Source organism: Podarcis erhardii (assembly GCF_964252035.2).
Source record: "Podarcis erhardii genome assembly, chromosome: 3".
Lineage (NCBI taxonomy): Eukaryota > Metazoa > Chordata > Lepidosauria > Squamata > Lacertidae > Podarcis > Podarcis erhardii.
The window spans coordinates 56,118,567-56,138,103 of NC_138507.1; the positions used below are offsets into that span (position 1 = coordinate 56,118,567).

General features: G+C 42.6%; 1 protein-coding gene across 1 annotated transcript; it reads left to right on the forward strand.

Moving 5' to 3' along the window:
- The first annotated feature begins 8,713 nt into the window (after positions 1–8,713).
- Positions 8,714–17,917, forward strand: GJA1 (gap junction protein alpha 1). Its single transcript, XM_081857605.1, has 2 exons — positions 8,714–9,007; positions 16,249–17,917. Exon 2 carries the CDS (start codon positions 16,265–16,267, stop codon positions 17,411–17,413), a length of 1,149 nt encoding a protein of 382 aa, XP_081713731.1. The 5' UTR covers positions 8,714–9,007; positions 16,249–16,264; the 3' UTR covers positions 17,414–17,917.
- The last annotated feature ends 1,620 nt before the right edge of the window (positions 17,918–19,537 follow it).

Consider the following 19,537-nt stretch of genomic DNA (forward strand, 5'->3'; position numbering starts at 1 on the left):
TCAACTGATTGGAAACAGGCTCCTTGGTTCAGCAGTCAGTACAAAGGAAGATGGCCTCATGCATCATCAAAAAGAAGGAATGGATCATCCAAAAGGACCAAAGAGGACACAGATTTGTAAAATAATAAAATAAAATAAAAATAAAATGAATGCACATACTTATGTACATGCATAGATGCAAAATTTGCATTGATATGTTGCTGTTTCAAATTCATTTGTGTATTTTGCAGTGTACGTTTGTGCATTGAGTTGCCTCAAGACTTTTTAGCAATAGGCATTTAACAGGTGGTGATGATCTCAACAGGGACGATACCTTTGGCTTCAAAGATGTAAACAACTATAACCTTTATTAAGCCCGATGGCTCAGGAAACTGCTCTGCATAACAGCTGCGGCATAAGGTGCATAGGACAGGCAGGTTTCTCTACCAACTTAGAAATGTTGCAATAACTGGGCCCCATGCTGTCATGTGACAGCAGTGAAAGTGGTTCAAAATCTAATGGATCTCCTAATGGATTCCCAGCCAGCTCAGCCCCTGTCCCTTCCTACTCTTGGAATATCACCATTTCAGGACTTTTTGCTGGCAGCTTCTGATGAGAATCTCTGCAGTAGCCTCCCAGCTGTCTGCATGGGCAGCGAGCAAAAGGGGTGGTCAGCACCAGAAGGCCAGATCATCCAGGAGAGCTGGGCAGGGGGACACCTCCACAGTTTCCAGTACCACACCGTTTCCATACCCACACACAGTTGAGTAGGTTGCATTGCTCTGCAAACCACATTTCATATTTCTGTGCGCTATATTTGCTAGTTATGCACTTTTATTATTCTCTGTGCTGGAAATCTTTAAGCTGCAAATGGTCATTTTAGGATATTGTGTTTTTAATTATTGTTTTATCCAGCAAACCACCTAGAGAACAATGCTACTGGGTGGCTTTCTAAGAGCTGAGTAAATAAAAATGAATAGATAAACATCAGTGTCAGCATCAGCTTATGGGTATTACTTGTCTGCTACAAGCTCTTCTTGCACTTTTTCCTGACGCCACCCTCGGGTGTCTTGCAATTCTTCTAGAGAAATTTCCTCATCCCTGGCAGGGTGTCAACTGCTGCTCTTTAGCCATAGTAGTTTGTGAAGGCCAGTAAACATGTTTAGACACCATTTAACAGATAAAAGCAGCTTTAGTTAACGGATATGTGTGTACATGCAGCTGAGGAGAGTCTGCCCAGATATGAGTGACAATGGCCTTTGGACTACAGGCCATGTGACAACTCCATTTGCCTAATTAGTGAATTCTTTACATACTCTTTATTTTCCCAAGTCCAGTGTTGGGCAATATCTTTATTAGGACTCACGAAAATGTCACAAAATAGTTTCCAGGCTTTTGAGCTTTCCAGAACTTTGGTTGTGAGCCTACTGAGTCTATGTGGGATGCTGGCTCCAGCAACCTTTCAGGAGAAGAGAGAAGATGTAACTCTTCTTCTGGGCATTTGAAGGGAATTTATTGTGATGCTTCTTGCTGTGTCTGCATTCTTACTTTATTTTTGAGGTATTAGGGAATAATAATAATAATAATAATAATAATAATAATAATAATAATACACAAATTGGATTGGAGAAATGAGAGCGGAAAGGGGTAAATTATGCTGGATCTTGAATTACTGAAGTTTGCCTTTAGGCACAGTGTGAAGATGGAGATTACAGACTGAATTCTGTCTTCATTGTGTGCCTTGCAGGGACTTAACATACATAGACTAATTCAGACTAGAATCTCCATCTTCAGACTGAGTCAAAATGCAGACCTCAAAGCATCAAGAACCAGCCTTTTAAAACCAAAAGCCTTCCTTCTCCTGCTTTGTGCAACATCTCACCTAATAAAGAATTTTGGAGAACCCCAAAACCTTGTTGACTAGTTTTGCAAAACATTTGGGAAGTCCCGAAAAAGTTGTTGACCACCTGAGTGGTTGGGGGTTTCCAATATGGATCAACACTGCTGCCTTTGCTCTTTATTTTCCTTCTCTCCCAGTTAATGGAAAATTAGAGCAGACTTGAGTTTCACAACTTAATTTGCATCTTGTGAGCAATTTCTTCAGAAGAAATGTTCACAGTGTGGGCCAAACTAAACCCACTTTCCTTATAGCCCAGGTTAATCTTATCAAAAGCAACTCAGAACAACCAGAATAATCTCTCTTCAGCAGCCACTAAAATCTTATCTGTGTGATGCAACCTCCAGCTTCAATTAGACTAGAGACAATGGGTTGGATCATAACTTCCCTTTCTATTGCAGTTCCCTGTGCACACACACACAGAGAGAAAAGTTGATTCTTGAGGCATGGGTTGTGGGGTAGAGGGTTGCAGTTGGAAGAAGGAAGTTGTGGGGGGAACTGGGGGAGGGCTGCTCATGCAACAGAATGTTTGGATCCAAGCAACTTTTGAACAGAAAAGTCCATCATCTTGTAAGCGAGGGTTTCCTTCCAGATGTTGCTAGCCGACAACTCCCAACATCTGTAATCTTTGGTCAGACTGCTGCTGGAGCTGATGGCAGTTGTAGTTCAAGAGGGCACCATGCTGGCTGCCCTTGCTGTAAGTCTTTTACTAATAAGAGAAACATTTGGTTTCTGCTTTCCTTGGGATTCCTCTCAGACCCGTTTCCATGAATGTGTCTAACCTTTTTTTAAAAGGCCACTTGCACTAGCAAAAATTGCCACAACATGTGGCAATGAGTTCCACAAGTGTCACATACTATGAAGAGGTCCTTTATTTGTTCTGTCCAGAACTTAACCTGTCAAATATTTCATTGTGTGATCCCAAGTTCGAGGGATATCAGGTATTTTTTTGGTTTGTGTTTGATGCTTTGTAGCACAAAAACCATCAGTATCAGTTGGCAGCACTATGTAGCTCTGAAAAATAGTGTTTGTGTTTAGATTAAAAACCAGAAAGCCCCCTATTACAGGTCAGATCAGAACTTTCCACTTACAGTACTTAGCATACTTTACCCTGGCATTTCTGTAATTTCCTGCTGAGCTCAGAAAGAGGAAGCAGGATTCTCAAAAATGAGATTTTGTTTTGTTATTCAATTAAGTTTTTCCATGGAATCCTGAAATGATGAATCCCAACATTATCTAAACATTATGATACAAAGTGCCAGGAAGTAGAAGGAAAGAGAAAGTCTTTCAGTTCATAAACAACAAACCTCATCAGCAAGTCAGGTGAAATGGCTGGATTTTTATATGCTGAAACCCAGTAGTGAAAAGGCTTTTTGTTAATTAGCTACACTGGAAACCAAATGTTGTTGAAAGACTAGGAGAAAAATATTAGAATAATTAAACTCAGGCTCAACGTGTTACTTCAGGTAAATATAAATAAAAAGTGATAGTGAATTCATTAGGCTGACAAATTCTTAAGGTCCAATATTATATCTATGTCTGAAAATACTGGGGAAATGGATCAATATAAATCTTATGACAGCACGCCCACCCAAATAATAATCCATGGCATCATACTCCATCAAATGCCTGGGAGAAGAAGACCATTTTAACCTGGTACCAAAAAGATATTGGTGTTTGTGCCAGGTAGTTTTCTGAGTAGAGCATTCCATATTTATACAGTGGAACCTCCATTTTTGATCATCTCAGAAGCCAAACGTTTCAGAACCCAAACAGTGAAAACCCGGAAGTAATTGCTTCCGTTTTCAAATGCGCCTCAGAAATCAAATGGCTTCCAAGGCACGTTTCTCAATTTTCTCAATTGAGTTTGCTGACGGCCCATTGCGCCTTGGTTGTCTAATGGGAAGTCGAACGGTCTTCCGGAATGGATTACGTTCGACAACCAAGGCTCCACTGTAATTATGTATCTACTTTCTACCATCACTGGAATCCAATGTACCAAACATTGTATCAAACTTTTAGATAGCAGTGTTCGACTGAAAGAAGCAGTTGAGTTTAGATTACCTACAGATAGCTTTTGAAGGGACTGAGAAGCATGCTCTATACTTCTGAGCTCTACTGGTTCCTGTCCTTTCAAATGAGGCAGCAATGCAATCAGTTGACTATATTTCTGACACTATATGGAGGAAAATTTATCTTTGGCTGCACGCACACCATAAACTTAAAGCACATTTCCACCCCAAAGGATCCTGGGAACTGCAAATTGCAGGTCCGTGAGAGATAAACTCCAGTTCCCAGAATTCGGGCCTGTGTGCCTTAAATGTCTATGTAATGATCAGTGGCGTAGCGTGGGGGGTGCAGGGGGGGCCGGCCGCACCGGGAGCAACATCTGGGGGTTAGGGTTAGGGGGCGCAAATCCACGGGTTAGGGGGCGCAAATCCACGGGTTAGGGGGCGCAAATTACTTGCCTTGCCCCGGGTGCTGACAACCCACGCTACGCCACTGGTAATGATACTTGCCTTCAACTTTTAATATCGTTTGAGACTAGCCAGCTATTTGTATTTATTCTGTTTTATTTGTTTATGATCCGATCAAGATTTATACAGTGGTACCTCGGGTTACATACGCTTCAGGTTACATACACTTCAGGTTACAGACTCCGCTAACCCAGAAATATTACCTCGGGTTAAGAACTTTGCTTCAGGATAAGAACAGAAATTGTGCTCCGGATGCGCGGCAGCAGCAGGAGGCCCCATTAGCTAAAGTGGTGCTTCAGGTTAAGAACAGTTTCAGGTTAAGAACGGACCTCTGGAATGAATTAAGTACTTAACCCGAGGTACCACTGTATTGGAAACATAATACAGTGGATATGGATTTGGATTATATACTGCAGCTGGATAACACAGCATGCATGTAAGGCTTGAGAAACAAGTGGAAATGTGACTGCTTTTCACTTATACACTGACGCCTGTCTGTTATAAAGATTGTGCTATGATATCAAAAGGTTGCTAGCCCAGGATGAGCACCATCCGGGTGAGGGCCTTTGATGAACCTCCCGAAACCCAGCAGTGGAGCAAGAATCCTCAGCTGTCAAAATATAGAAATACAACGGAACAATAGTCTTACTGAACTATCCAAACAAGATGAGCTGCTGGAATATTTGTTATGCCTTCCAAGGAGTTGCCCAGCACTGAAGGGTAGGAACACAGTAGGAAGGAAGGACAAAAGACACTTCTAATTGGCCACAGCACATAGGATAGTCACGAATCTTCCAGCATTTAACACTTTCCATAGCAGTGTCATCTGTAGGTTGGCCATGTGAAGCCGTATCACAACAAGACGGTCCTGAAGTGTTTTTTTCTAAGGAGGGAATTATTCTACAAGTGTTTATAAGGGACTGGTTCCAGTTCAAAAGCAGTTCTGCTCCAGGACAAAGAGAATTCTTGTTTTGTTTTGTTTCCAAACTGTCCTCAGAAATATGAATGTCCTCCTTTGTGTTTTGTCCCAAGAATTCTTGGTGGAAAACGACGCTGCCCTTTCCTTGGACCCCTCACACAGAAAAACACTTCGGATTTCACCTCCTCACATTTTGATGTTGATTATTCACCGCCTTCTTTGAATATTGGCCAAGAAGTCATGCAGTGTTTAACATCTACATCTCAAATGGTGAGCACGATTTGATTTCAACTGGACGTACAATGATTTTTAATCCTTGACGGTTGATGTGCAAAGGTATTTTGATGTCCAAAAGCACTCAGTTTTCAAGTACTGAGATAAAGCTGCACATTCAGTGCTCAGATTCCAAATTTTACATTATAAATTTGAATAGTGAAATAGGAAGTGTTGCCAAAATATTTGAAAACATTTCTTTCAGCTTAAGCTGCAAGCCACTGTCCACCATGGCAAGAGTACAAGGTGTTTTTTCCTGTTGTAACTGACAATGAGAAGACCTATTCTTCCCATGCAAGGCTATGGGACTGAAAGTGATATGTACATCACCTCAGTCATTTTGACAGGCCAGTGGTAGCAGGCACCAAACTGTGTTCTGGTTAATGTGAACGAGGAGGAAAGCAAATGAGAGCGTGATAACCAAATAAACAAATGTTTGTACTCAAGACTGTCAGCGAACCCCTTCTCAGAAGATTTTATCTGGAAAATGGACAATGAGTGAGGATTAAAGGTGATTAGGTCATGTGGACCGCTCTGCAAGTGAAAGACCCTGACCAACTGGCTAAATTTGCACATTTTTTAAGGCAGACTTTAATTAAAAACTGAGCAAAAAGACTGAACATTTAAACTGAACAAAGGTGTGGCTTGTTTGCCTGCTTGTTTGGATTTTTTTGCATTTATATCCTGCCTTTCCTCTAAGGAGCTCAAGGTGGTGTACATAGCTTTCTTCTTCCCCAGTTTATCCTCACAACAACCTTGTGAGATTGGTTAAGCTGAGAGGCAGTGACTGGGGCAAGGTCAACCACTGAGCTTCAGGTCCTTGTCTGACACCAACCACTACACGATCCTAAAATGTCTATGTAGAAGTCATACACTCCAACACCTGGAAGCAAAAAACTGGGGCACCATCTTCCGGGATGCCATCTTCCTGTTTTTCCTTGCAAGAGAACAGTTGCCATTTTGGGTGCCATCATCTCATGTGATTTTGCACCGCAGTCCCCCCCCAAAAAAGCATGCACATTTTGGGACACCTTGTGAAATCACAGCCCCCAAATAGTGCTCTTTTAAGAGGAAAATCAGGGTGCAAAATTGTGCAAGATCACCACATCCAAAATGGTCACCATTCTCTCGTGAGAAAAAACAGGATGCCCCATTTTTTCCAGGAAACTTGTGGGGCATGAGAAGTCTAGGGTCGCCATATTTCAAAAACTATAAACCAGGACACCTCAACCAGAGCTTCTTTTATGAAGACCCCAAAAAATTGTTGAGCTTTTTTCTTTTTCTTTTTTAAAACGCATTTTTTCGATTAACTTGCCAAACATCCAGGACAAAGTGCCACATTGCAGAAATTCATTTCTGCCTTTGAAATTCCAGTAATGTCTAGACGTATGGCAGCGTTATGAGAAGTTGGCCCACTGAGTTAAACGAAGCTTACTTTCAGAAAAGTGTGTATATGATTGCCAACTCAAAACTTAAACAGGACTTGGACTGAAGGGGAAATCTACATTTTTAACTCACACAAAGGCTATACCATGGCCAGACTTATATAACCTATATACAAAATTTTACCCCTTTCAGAATTAGCTTTAGTCTAGGTTTCTACTGCAGTCAGGCAAAACCTCTGCTGTAGGGGAATTAGCTTGTGGCCCTCCAGATGTTGCTGAACTTCAACTCCCATCAGTCCCAGCCAGCATGGCCAATGGTCAGCGATGATAGGAGTTGGGAGTCTTGTAGCATCAGGGCCAGCTCTGCCATTAGGCAGCATGAGTCAGGTGCTTCAGCAAGGGGCAGGTCTGCAAGGGTGAGGTGCTGGCAGACAGGGCTGTGTGTGCTACCTGGCCTGACCTGGCCTGCATCTCCCAAATTAGCCTGCTGTTCTATTTCCAATGTTGAAGTAAGATTTCACATCCTGGCTAGTCATCTTTTTTATATGAATTAGGAGAGGGCGCTCTCTTTTCTTCTGAGGTGTTCTGAGGGCAGGGCGGAGCCAGCCCAAGACCTACTGGATCCCAATCCAGTGTCACTACCATCAGACAATGGCATCAGGCCCAAAACATGAAGGATAACGATATCAATAGCTACCACCCATGATTGCTGAATGTAACATCTGAATGCTGCTTGTGGGCTTCCCAAAGGCACCTTGTTGGGTCATTGCGAGAGACAGGATACAGTACTTAATAGTACTGATCCCTGACCCAGTAGGGTTCTTTTTCTTCTTCTTTGTTTTTGTCCACCCATACCAATTTCCAGAGTTGAAAGGAAGATGAAAAGGCCATATTTAAACAAGACCAATCTGCTGCTCTGCACTTTAAAAAACAACAACCAGGCAAATGGGTTGTGTTAACTGCTGTGGTGAATTTCTTCTTTGGGCTTGCCTCCCCTTTCTCAGTGTTTCCACATGGTGCTTTTTTAGCATGGCTGTGGAATTGCGTGAGGAACCCCTTGCCTCGTTCACAGAGCAGCCGGCTGCCCTGTGCCAAGATGCCTATTTTCAACACTTTGCTGGTATTCCCTTTTTTTTTTCCTCGCTCCGTTGGCAGAAGGTTTGTTTGTGTCACCCTGGAGTACTCTCTATGTACTGTATGCGAAGTTCACCGGACAATCCAGCAGAAAGGAGGCGAGGAGACACAAAACTACAAGCTCTGACAGAATATGAGAGTTGGCACAGGGGGTGGAGAGAAGCCCATCTCTTTCTCCACACTTTGACTCCTTAAGAGCTGTGTGGGGAGTGCACACCTCCATCTGATTGACCTGAAACGGTGCCAGTGCAGTTTAGGGAGGCACTGCTTCTGCTACTAACACCCAGGCAGCTATCGGAAATTCCTGTAGGCCAGCTGCTGAAGGAATCCACTTCAACTCATCGCCACTGGTCTGCAGCAAATTCATGATGTAGACAAATCACGCACCTTTGGAGAGTTGTATTTCATACCGTAAATTAAACTGTGTCACTTCCCTACAGCAAGACGGCTCTGGATACCGTCCCAGTTCGGTCTCTTTCATGTATCCCACCCCCCTTTCTTTGCAAGTTTGTGCTTACTCAGCCACTTTGATGCTCTCTCCTTTTCCCTCTCTCTCCCCACTTTGCCCCCACCCCATACTGTCTACAGCTTCTGTGCCTTCTCTCCTCCTTTCCTCCTCCCCATTCCTTGGCAGCCCCACCTCTTATGCTTTCACCCCTCCTTTTCTCCTCCTCCCTCACAGTTAGTGGCTTGAAAACTTTTTAAAAGCTCTTGCAGCGCTTCAAGTTAGGATGAAAAAGGGGTTTTTGTTTTGTTCTGTTTTTTAAATGAGTTCTCAGCACTTTTCTTTCAGGAAAGGGGGAAGGAAAGGACGTCACAAGACAAAAGAGCAGGGGACTTTTAAAGTTTAAATAGGCAGGTTGGGTGCCTGAAGAAGTTTCTGCTTTTGAGTTTTAACCCTCTGAGGAACTTTGTTTGACTTTCTTCACTGCTGACCAGCAAGGTAAGGATGGAAAAGGGTTTGGGTTTGAGCGGGGTTTTTTAACTTCAAGTTAGTTCCAAGCAAATCTTTTCAGAGGACTGTGATTACCTCAGACTTTAAAGAAGTGAATATTTTAAGTGCAAGAGTTTTACTACTGTTCTTAAAAATATATATATATATCCTGTTACCGCTGCAAGGACTCCTCTGGGTGTCCCTCTTTGGGGGCACATTTTAAATGTACCAGAATTTTATCAGAGAAATGTATTTGGGGGAGAGATATCATTTATTTCAGTTGATTTAGGTGCTTCCTTTTCACACTGTAACATTCTATTTGCCAGGTTTTTCCATCTCGTTTACCAAGGGAGCCTGTTTTATTGTACCTCACCCCATATAACAAAAGAAATTCTTTCTCTGGAGAGAGCATCCAACTTTGGGGCACAGTAATCACACCACAACAGTGTTGTGATCTCTCAGTTGCTTTGAAAGGGTCACCAAGTTAAAGCAGTTAGATCCTACCTCAAGTATTTCCAAATACCCCCTCTCAGCACACACGTACACACATTTCACTTTCATATGGAAATCATGGCTTGTCTTTAATAGTTCATACAATGCAAGGTCCTTAATGAGGGGCTTTGTTCAACTGCTGCATGGGCTTCTGTTAACTCGTAAAGGGGTGTCTTTCAGGCGGCCTTTGCTTATTTCCTGCTTATTTTCTATTTTGAACAATTGAGCTAAAAATTGATGGGGATTTCAAGGGAATCTATACAGTCAGTGTTCAACCCCAGATGTGGACTGTGTGGAAGGGATCTTATATCACCGCAGGCTGGCAATGCTTGCGAAACCTTTTGGTTACTCTAGACTGAAATTGCGTATTACCAAAGTCTTTCAGAGAATATTGTCTCTGTCTGCATCAAGCTACATTCCTGCAACCTCTTATGAAAACCATAGTGTAGGATTGGAAAGGAAAGAGTCTTGGCATCTACCCTGAAGCTGTTTTTTTTTTTCCTTTTGAAGGTATAGCAGGGTGGCTCTCAGAGTTCCTGCTATGAGTAAGCTTCTTGTCAGGAAGGGAAAAACTAATTCAAGGCAACAAAAGTGGATTTTTAACATCACTCCCCCCCCCCTTTTCAACTTTCACACGCTTTTATGCCCAGTTTCACCTCTCCGATCAGGTTCTGCTTTAGTATACATCGCTAGTCCTTCAATCTGGTGCATTGTGTTTTAGAAGCAGAAGAATGTTCACAGAGAGATTTGTTAACGCCAACAAGGTCAACCAACAGAGGAACATGTCTCTGTGATTTCAGAAATCTGTTTGTTTCTCAGGGAGGAAGGAGCTGGGGGGGGGGCGGGAGAGAGAAGGAGCTGACCTGCCTTGAGCTTCCATTCAGCCATATTAACATCTGGAGTTTTGAAGCCTCCAGACTTTGAAACTGTTTACAGTAATGTTTGCTGGAGGTTGGGGGGGGCGGTTGGCTGTGTTCAAAGCTAAACATTGGCGCTGAGCCATGATACCTAACTAGAATACAAATGGGAGAAGGATGAACAGGCGGAATTTGAAAGGGTCAAGGGGAGATGATGGGGAAAAAATCTGAGATTTTAAGAATAATGCACTCTGTACCAACCATGATAAAGCAGCAATCATTAGCAATTATTGTTCAGCACTTTTAAGCGTGCAAAAGAACTGTACTGTTCATCCTTTCAGAGAAGCTCTATGAAGTGGGACGCTTCCCATTTTATATGAGGGGGTGGAAAGTGAGCCTTAAGGAAAAGCAATCTTAGAGAGTGGTTAACTGAGCAAAGAAGCAAAGGGGCCTATGTATCTTTGCTCAGAATTTATTTCAGGGAGATGTGCAGCACAATCCTCCTGTATTTAATGGGTCTTCCTTGGTGAGTGTCTTGCTGCTATAACTTTGCAGTAGAAATGAGCTCAGAATTGCAGTCTGACTCCCCATATCCTACACAGTCAGTCCCACAGAGTCAAGTGGTTTACTCAGAGTTACTCCTGCTTAAAGATGCACGCACTCAAACAGATGCCAATCAAGTAAACGCAGAGCTCCATCCAGCAGGCAATGGCTCTCCTATCTGGCCTGAAAAACAAGCTGTTCTTTGGCACTACGAGGAAATGCTCCTTGGGGTTGAGTAGAAAGGCACTTGCATGGATGACATCTGTTCACCACCAAGTAATATTTCTGAGTAAACAAATAAACTCCTCGAAGCATGCTTAGATTGGGCTATCTGATATGTTGTTTGCAGGCCTTTTTATGAATGATTACAGGGCTTCCTTAGCTGTTGACCTCAGTACCACAGTTGAAACTCCTCATGCTGCCTTTCCTCCTTGCGTTTGACTCTCCCTGCATCTAACAAAGGAGCTTGGCGCCTTATGCCTTAATCTTCAAGGTGTTAGCTGGACTCCCTGTTGATCTCATGCTTTGGTAAAAGTGTGTGTGTGGGAGGGGAAACCTCGCTCTCAGTTATTGGACAGACCTTGGAGATTCAATTTTGGGACTAAAGAAGGGGAAGAGCCTTATTGTCCCATTTTTCTGCATACTGATTTTGGTCCCAAATGTAGTCCCTTGAGTGATTGATTGCATTTCTTTTTATCTCACCTTGATCCGAAGAGATCAGGAGGTATGCAAGGTTCCTTATCTTACATTGAATATTCACAACAACCTGGATGGGTAGTTGAGGCTGACAGAAGGTGACTGGCCCAAGGACACCCACTGCTCTTTGTAGTTCAAATGGGATTTGAACCTGAGTCTGTGCAGCCCAAGCCCACTGCTGTAACCACTGCAGCCCACTGCCTCTGTAGTGAAATCCTACACATTTAAGACCTTTAGTGTCTCAGCTGGAGCTGGGTTTGTAGCCTTGTTGGACAGTAGGAAAGGCATTTTGGGACCTTAGATATTTTTTTTTAAAAAAAAAAACCAACAACTGTAGATCTAGGCAAAATGTCTTTTCCGGCTTGCATGTGAAATTTTCTGTTATTTTTCTCTGCTTACCAGATCTCATTTTCCATATCCAGCCTGGTCCTCATTGGTAAATCACTACCCATATCTTTTCTTAAGAAGTTCTCATGCAATTTCTGACCCTCTCTTTATTGTGTCCTGGTTACTCTTTGGAAATGCCTACGTCTCACATGCTTGTACTCTGTTAGAATTCCAACAGGTAGCTGGCTGAAAGCACAAGTAGTCCCAGTTTTTTCTGTAGGATTTTATGTGAACCAAAGAACTAGCCAGCCAACTGCAATATGCGCACATGCTCCCCACCACAATCCCACAGGACCATGACAAATCCTTCCTTCTGACCTTCTGACATTATGCTCAGTCATCATCCTAGAAGACTGAAAATGTCTTGTGTGCCCTGGAAAACATGAGCCATAAGTTATGGCACACGGCACAGCTTCACTTTCCCAATTGTGGTTTGCAGATCAAATTTTTCCTGCATATGGTCACTTAAACACTAACCAAGTAGTGCTGCCATTATTTTATTTCTATGACATGCTCTTTTTCTGAGAAGACACTAAGGACAGGCCCCTTTTAAGATTGGATCTACTGTTCTGGCACCTCTGATCGCTACTCATTATTTGTATGGGTTGCTTCAGACGTGATGGTCCCACACAGCCAGCAGAATGTACAGTTCTTTCCCTGTTTGGCTGGTGGAACAACATCAGTGCCTCTGAAGGAGGAAAATAAGCAGAGATGTTGCACAAGCAGTGGATACACATCCACAGCATGTGCATAACTTCCCTCCGTGAGTTCCCCGGGGGATGCAATAATCCTGCGCCACCAGCCAAGTGAAGTAGCTGCACGTTCAGCTGGTTGATCGGGATCACCCCATGCAAAGCTTGCCTTGAGCTGCTCTCCGGAAGTCTCTGTGTGTCTGACAGGGAGCGACGCAGAGCTAGTGCTGACTGTGTGGAACTCACATCTGGTCTGGCGGAGCGAGAGCCGGATTGCGGCACAGGGAAAGGCACCTTGCATTTTCCACAGATACTTCCCAAGGACTGAGCCAGCAGCGCAGCAGCCTTCTGAATGCAGAAATAGAATGCAGTAGAAATCCGGCCGAAATCTTCTTGTCATCACTGGGCACAACACTGCAAACCACTGCAGACAAAACTGGGATTCCACCTGCCCAAACTATACGTTGCCAAATCATTAGTTGGTTTTTCAGCGATTGGTTCCTGAATTGTAGCTACATTTATTTGGAAATATCGAAGTTCAATTGGTTATTCGGCTAACTTTTCCCAATCAAGTGACTTCAAAAGATCAATAATCCTGTTAATGTTTACAGTGATACATCAGGTTAAGAACTTAATTCATTCTGGAGGTCTGTTCTTAACCTGAAACTGTTCTTAACTTGAAGCACCACTTTAGCTAATGGGGCCTCCCGCTGCCGCCGGGCCGCCAGAGCACGATTTCTGTTCTTATCCTGAAGCAAAGTTCTTAACCCGAGGTAATATTTCTGGGTTAGCAGAGTCTGTAACCTGAAGCATATGTAACCCGAGGTACCACTGTACTCAGAAGTCCCATTCAGTTCAATGCTGCTTATGCCCTAGTAAGTGTGTATAGGACTCGGAGATCAGTCCTGAATTGAGTGAGACTAAATTGGATTTTCTATTTCTCCTGGACCTGCCCTACCATTAGGCAGAATGAGGTAGCTGTCATAGGCAGTTGATTTTGGTGTCCTGAAAAGACAGAAATTTGATAGTTACTGAGGGTTGTGCTCAACTAACTTTTACTCAGAGTAGAACCATTGAAATTAATGAACCAAAGTTAGCTGTGGTCATTAAGTTTTACTCAGGGTAAAAGTTCCTAAAATATAACCCCAGATTTATTGATACTGTATTTTTACTGACAGGGAGGAGGAAAGGTGCTTGTGGGATTTTCTGACTGTGATCTCAGACTAATTTTTATGTACTTCAACTTGAGCCAGAAGGAAAGAGCACCATTTGCTGCTTTGACTCAGGCAGCAGAATGTCTTGGGCTGGCCCTGCAAGTCTGCCATGCAACTATAAAACCTTCATGGGCTAGGGAGTGTTGGCTTTCTTCTACTTTCAATCCTGCATTGCTAATATTCAAACATGGAACAAGTGACTTGCAAGAAATTAAGATGCTTTTGAATGTCATGCTTAAAAACCATTTATGTTGCGGTGTGTTGCTACATAAGTGATTAAGTCAGGGTGTGACAAGTATAAAGCATGATTTTATGCCAGCACTGCAGGAACAGCATGTTAGGAACATAGCTAACATCATAGGTGGGCCAACCTAAACATTTAGGATCAGGGTTTGATATTTATTTACATTCAGCCCTCAGTGGGGATTATAATATGAAAACTAGGATGGATATTATTCCACGAGTTACTTCCATGGTGTGTTCACCATGGCCATTCCTCACAATGATCACATGCCATCTCTGGCATCAGAGACAGCGTTGCCCCCATGTCCCACTTGTGGAGCTTCCTAGAGGCATCTGGTTAGCCACTTTGGGGAACAGGATGCTGGCCTTTGATCTGATCCAGCAGAGTTCTTCTTGTGTTAGCCAGGACTTGTGCTCAGGATCAAACCATTCAATGCAATCCCACGCATGTTGACTGAAAAATGCCACCCTGTGTTCAACAGAGCACATTTCCCAACAAGAATGCTGTGAATTGCAGACTTCGTTCATTAGTTGCTAAATCAAAATAGTGTCACTCAAAAATTAATAAAACTAAAGACCTACACTAATGCCATGGCTTTTCACTGTGCAGTGCAGCTTCTGGGCCACCTCCTTTCCACATATGTACCCCATGCCCTCCTAAATCTGCCCAGGAGAGTTGAGGGAAACCCTAGAGCAGATCTAGGAGGTGTACAGGGAGAGGAGAGGGTGAGGAAGTCATATTGTGCAGCTAAAAGTTGTTGCGTTAGAGTAACTGTTTAGTTGGATACCATTCTAATTTCCCCCAAAGGGGGATAGGATTCCTTGTCTCTTTAAAACTGTATATCTCCTTAAAAACTGATGAGCTACTAGCAGAGCTTTAGGGATATTTGCAGTGAATAGTTTTGTTGAAAAATATTTGTGTTTTTAGTAATTCACCCAAGAAATGCTTCCTCCTGAAGTAAATACAGTATAGCCTAGAGAAAAAACAAAACTTCATTTTGCCTACTAAAACAAAATTTAAAATTATTGATAATTTGAAAAGAAATATTGCTGACATAGAGTTAAACAGCTAAGACTTGGAATATATCTTCCCATATTAATGGACCAGAGAGGAATGTAATTAAAAACAAATAATCCAAAACTTTCTAGCAATAATGCTTCTTTTGTCTCCAATCATACTTTCAATCTGAAATAGCACGATGCTGTGAAAAAAACAAAACACCATTAAGCCTGGAGGGAAGTCTGATAATGGCATATTTTAACATCGGCACCAAGCTAGTTAATGAAATCAAGAAGTTATTACTTGACAGCGGAATGGCTCTCTCTCGGATAGAATGAAGAAAAAGGAAGCCTTTCAAAGACAAGCTTCATAACTTTCTATTTATACACTTGTGGCTTGCAAATCTACTTTGCATTCATAGTCACCCCACGCAACCAGGATGACCTACATGTTAAAGCTCCCACAAATGGTTTCTGCCTCTTGATGAAACCCTTCATGCACAAAACAATGCTATGCAGGGGCAAATTCCAACATTAACCACAATGTAATGTCACCAATCACTTGTTTTGGGGAATGTTATCAGACACCTTGCCTCTCCCTCTCCTCATGAGTTATGAACACTGTCAAGCTGACAGCACCAGCCACCTGTCCCAGCAGAGAAATCAGTGTGGAATTATGTCCACAAATCCCACTGTTGTATGTTAGGTGCTCAGGACAGGGGCTACAGTCTTCACCAGACTTAATGACCCACAAACATCTGTTGGGTACATGATCAGTCTTTGGGGTGGTAAACTTAGTGGTGAAGCACATGCATGGTATGCAGAAGGTCACAGGTCCCATCTCTTTCTTGATCTATAGTATGAAAAGAAATAAACTACATAAACAAATGTGAAATTGCTGAGACCCAATTATGAATGCTTAGAACTAGAATTATGAGCGCTTAGAACTATACTCATATTTATGAAAGTGGTAGATTTTCTAGTCTTCTGTGTTTTAGCTCTAGTTGCTACCATATCTCTTGCAATCCATGATTCAGGTGTGACAACTCATGCATCTCCCTTTAAGAGCACACTATTTTGACTGTCCAGCAGGCAATACTTGAGCAATTTTTGTTGTTTCTCTGTAGGTAGCAGGCAGTGAAGATGGGTGACTGGAGTGCTCTGGGAAGGCTCCTTGACAAAGTCCAAGCCTATTCCACCGCAGGAGGAAAGGTGTGGCTTTCTGTCCTTTTCATTTTCCGAATCTTGCTGCTGGGGACAGCTGTGGAGTCTGCTTGGGGAGACGAGCAGTCAGCATTCCGGTGCAACACCCAGCAGCCTGGTTGCGAAAACGTCTGCTACGACAAGTCGTTTCCCATCTCCCATGTGCGCTTCTGGGTCCTGCAGTTCATTTTTGTGTCCGTGCCAACCCTCATGTACTTGGCACATGTATTTTATGTGATGCGGAAGGAAGAGAAGCTAAACAGGAGAGAAGAAGAGCTCAAGGTGGTGCAAAGTGAAGGGGTCAACGTCGACCTCCACCTCAAGCAAATAGAAATCAAGAAATTCAAGTATGGGATTGAAGAGCATGGCAAAGTCAAGATGCGCGGGGGGCTGCTTCGCACCTACATCATCAGCATCATCTTCAAATCTTTCTTTGAGGTCGCATTCGTGCTCATACAGTGGTACATCTATGGGTTCACCCTGCACGCCATCTACACGTGTGAGAGATATCCATGCCCACACAAGGTGGATTGCTTCCTCTCCCGACCCACGGAGAAAACCATCTTCATCATCTTCATGCTGGTGGTGTCTATCGTCTCCCTTAGCTTGAACATCATTGAGATTTTCTACGTCACCCTCAAGAGCATCAAGGATCGCATGAAGACAAAAAGCAACCCTTTCTCTCCCAACAGTGGCATGAGCCCCTCCAAGGAATGTGGATCCCCAAAATACGCCTACTTCAATGGCTGCTCCTCTCCAACTGCCCCCTTGTCGCCCATGTCTCCACCAGGATACAAGCTGGTTACTGGAGACAGGAACAATTCGTCCTCCTGCCGTAACTACAATAAGCAAGCCAGCGAACAGAACTGGGCAAATTACAGCGCTGAACAGAACAGGATCGGACAGGCTGGGAGCACCATTTCAAATTCACATGCCCAGCCCTTTGAATTCCCCGATGATCCTGAGAACACGAAAAAAATGGGCTCTGGGCATGAGCTACAACCTCTCAAGGTGGTAGACCAACGGCCTCCAAGCAGAGCTAGCAGTCGAGCCAGCAGCAGACCTCGACCTGATGATCTGGAGATCTAACCCTCTGTAGCCACAGTAATACTTAACACAACTATGATATGAAATGCATTAGAAGATGCACATGTGGTGTTCATGGAGTTCCATTGGAGGTGGTACTTTAACAATCTCAGCCTGGAGATTTTAACAAACAAAAAACATTGGGATTTTTTTTTTAAGTGGGAAGCTGGGGTGATTTGGAGACATACAGCACATGTTGGTATTTAAAGTAGTCAGTTTTTAAAAATTTAAATGCTAATTTTAATTTTTTTAAAACTTAGTCAACATTACAGTAGCTGGGTTTGGGTTTGTTTTGTTTTAGAAAAGGTTATAAAATGCCTGGATATGTGTGTGTATAATATGCTGATTTTTCTAAAGAGTTTTGTTTTTGTTATACTAAAAACAAAAGTTAAACCTGAGAAAATTCTTTTGGTCAGGATGAAATGGAGATGATATTCTTTTATTGAATAACTGGCAGTCTTAAGTCAGATTTTGATCATTTTCCTATAAAGAACATTCCATTGTTAATGTGCACTTTGAAGGAAAATTTCCTGGTATAAACTTGTCTGTGTCTATACATTCAATCATTTAATTCCTTGGAATCAATCCATCAATGAACCTACATTTCAGTTAAGGCCCACCCACTATGCTTTGCCCAGTTGTTCCCAGGGTTTTAGACAGAACAATCTAATTGAGAGTGTAGGTTGGAAGCCCTGTTCTGCACCATCATTGCTTGTTATCTTACAATCACAAGCACCTGCCACCCATTCCCAGGTGTGAAATGTAAAGCTGGACACTGAAGCCATTTTTATTTGTTTAATTTGTGTTTGTTTAATGCTGTCTGCTGTCAGCAAACCAATTTATGACAGAATTCTATTAACACCAATGAGATTTGAATGGTGAAGATCGAATCCCAGCAACTAGAATGTTGTTAAAATTAATGGGAACGCTTCCACTAAGTTCAACAGCATATGGGTTAGGTCTATTCACTGCCCCACCAACCCTTTCCAGAGCGCCGATATGCACATATCCAGTTAAATTACAACCAGTGGCGTAGCGTGGGTTGTCAGCACCCGGGGCAAGGCAAGTAATTTGCGCCCCCTAACCCCCAGATGTTGCGCCCGGTGCGGCCGGCCCCCCCTGCACCCCCACGCTACGCCACTGATTACAACTGCTGTTTAATGGAGAGATCTGAGCATACATCAGTACCCTTAAATCTGTGTTTACTTCTGTGTTGTTTTTAAAGACAAGGGTGCCTGGAGTTGATGAACTCTCAAACTAATATGCACACAAAAATTCTTAAGCATTTTGGGATATTATGGGTCACTATGATGTTTACATTAAATGATTTCAGCAGTGCAAACAAGTCAAATGTTAGTTTTACAAATCTTAATATTATTCCCATGCATCCTGTAGTGGATAATTTACCATTTTTACAAAATACGAATGCCGTCTTAAGAACCAAGCCCTGACAACCTTCGAAAAACTTCCACTTGCATTCCAAATAGAAGCATTGCTTGAACTGTGAGTAGAACACCGAAAGTCGCATGCTTCAGAAGTTCTCGATTATTTTGCTTCGTAAAATATTAAGGAAGAAGAAACCTGCTAGGTTACTGAGTCCATTTCTCTGACTTGTTTTAACTTATGCTTGAATAACAGAGATGATAGTACTGGGGGTGGGGAGGGGGAGGGGGGAGTGTTAGCCTGCCAATAATGTGAGAGACTTGGGTACAATTTACACATCCATGTAAATCACGCAGTAGCTGCAGTTACCACATGATAGCTTAAGGTTACGCATCATAGATCCCATCATTGATGGAACAAAGGAATGTGAAAGAAAGCACTTGATAACTGCAACCTCAGTGGATTGTGTGAATGGAGCCTTATACAAACGGCTTTGAGCTGTACTAATAATATGATGCCTACATCTGTTTTTATAGAAACAAGCATATCTTGCTTGTCATTCACTTACAAATCAGTTCAACTATAACATGGTTCAGTTCAATTTTGATAGTTCATTCCTTCTCAGTGACAGCTTTGATATTTGCACATAAATTTTTTTGTTTGGGGTGTAAGTGAGGCTGAAAGAGTACAATTCTAATTTATTTGAAATATATGCTAAGGAAATATATCAGTTTTTATTTTCTT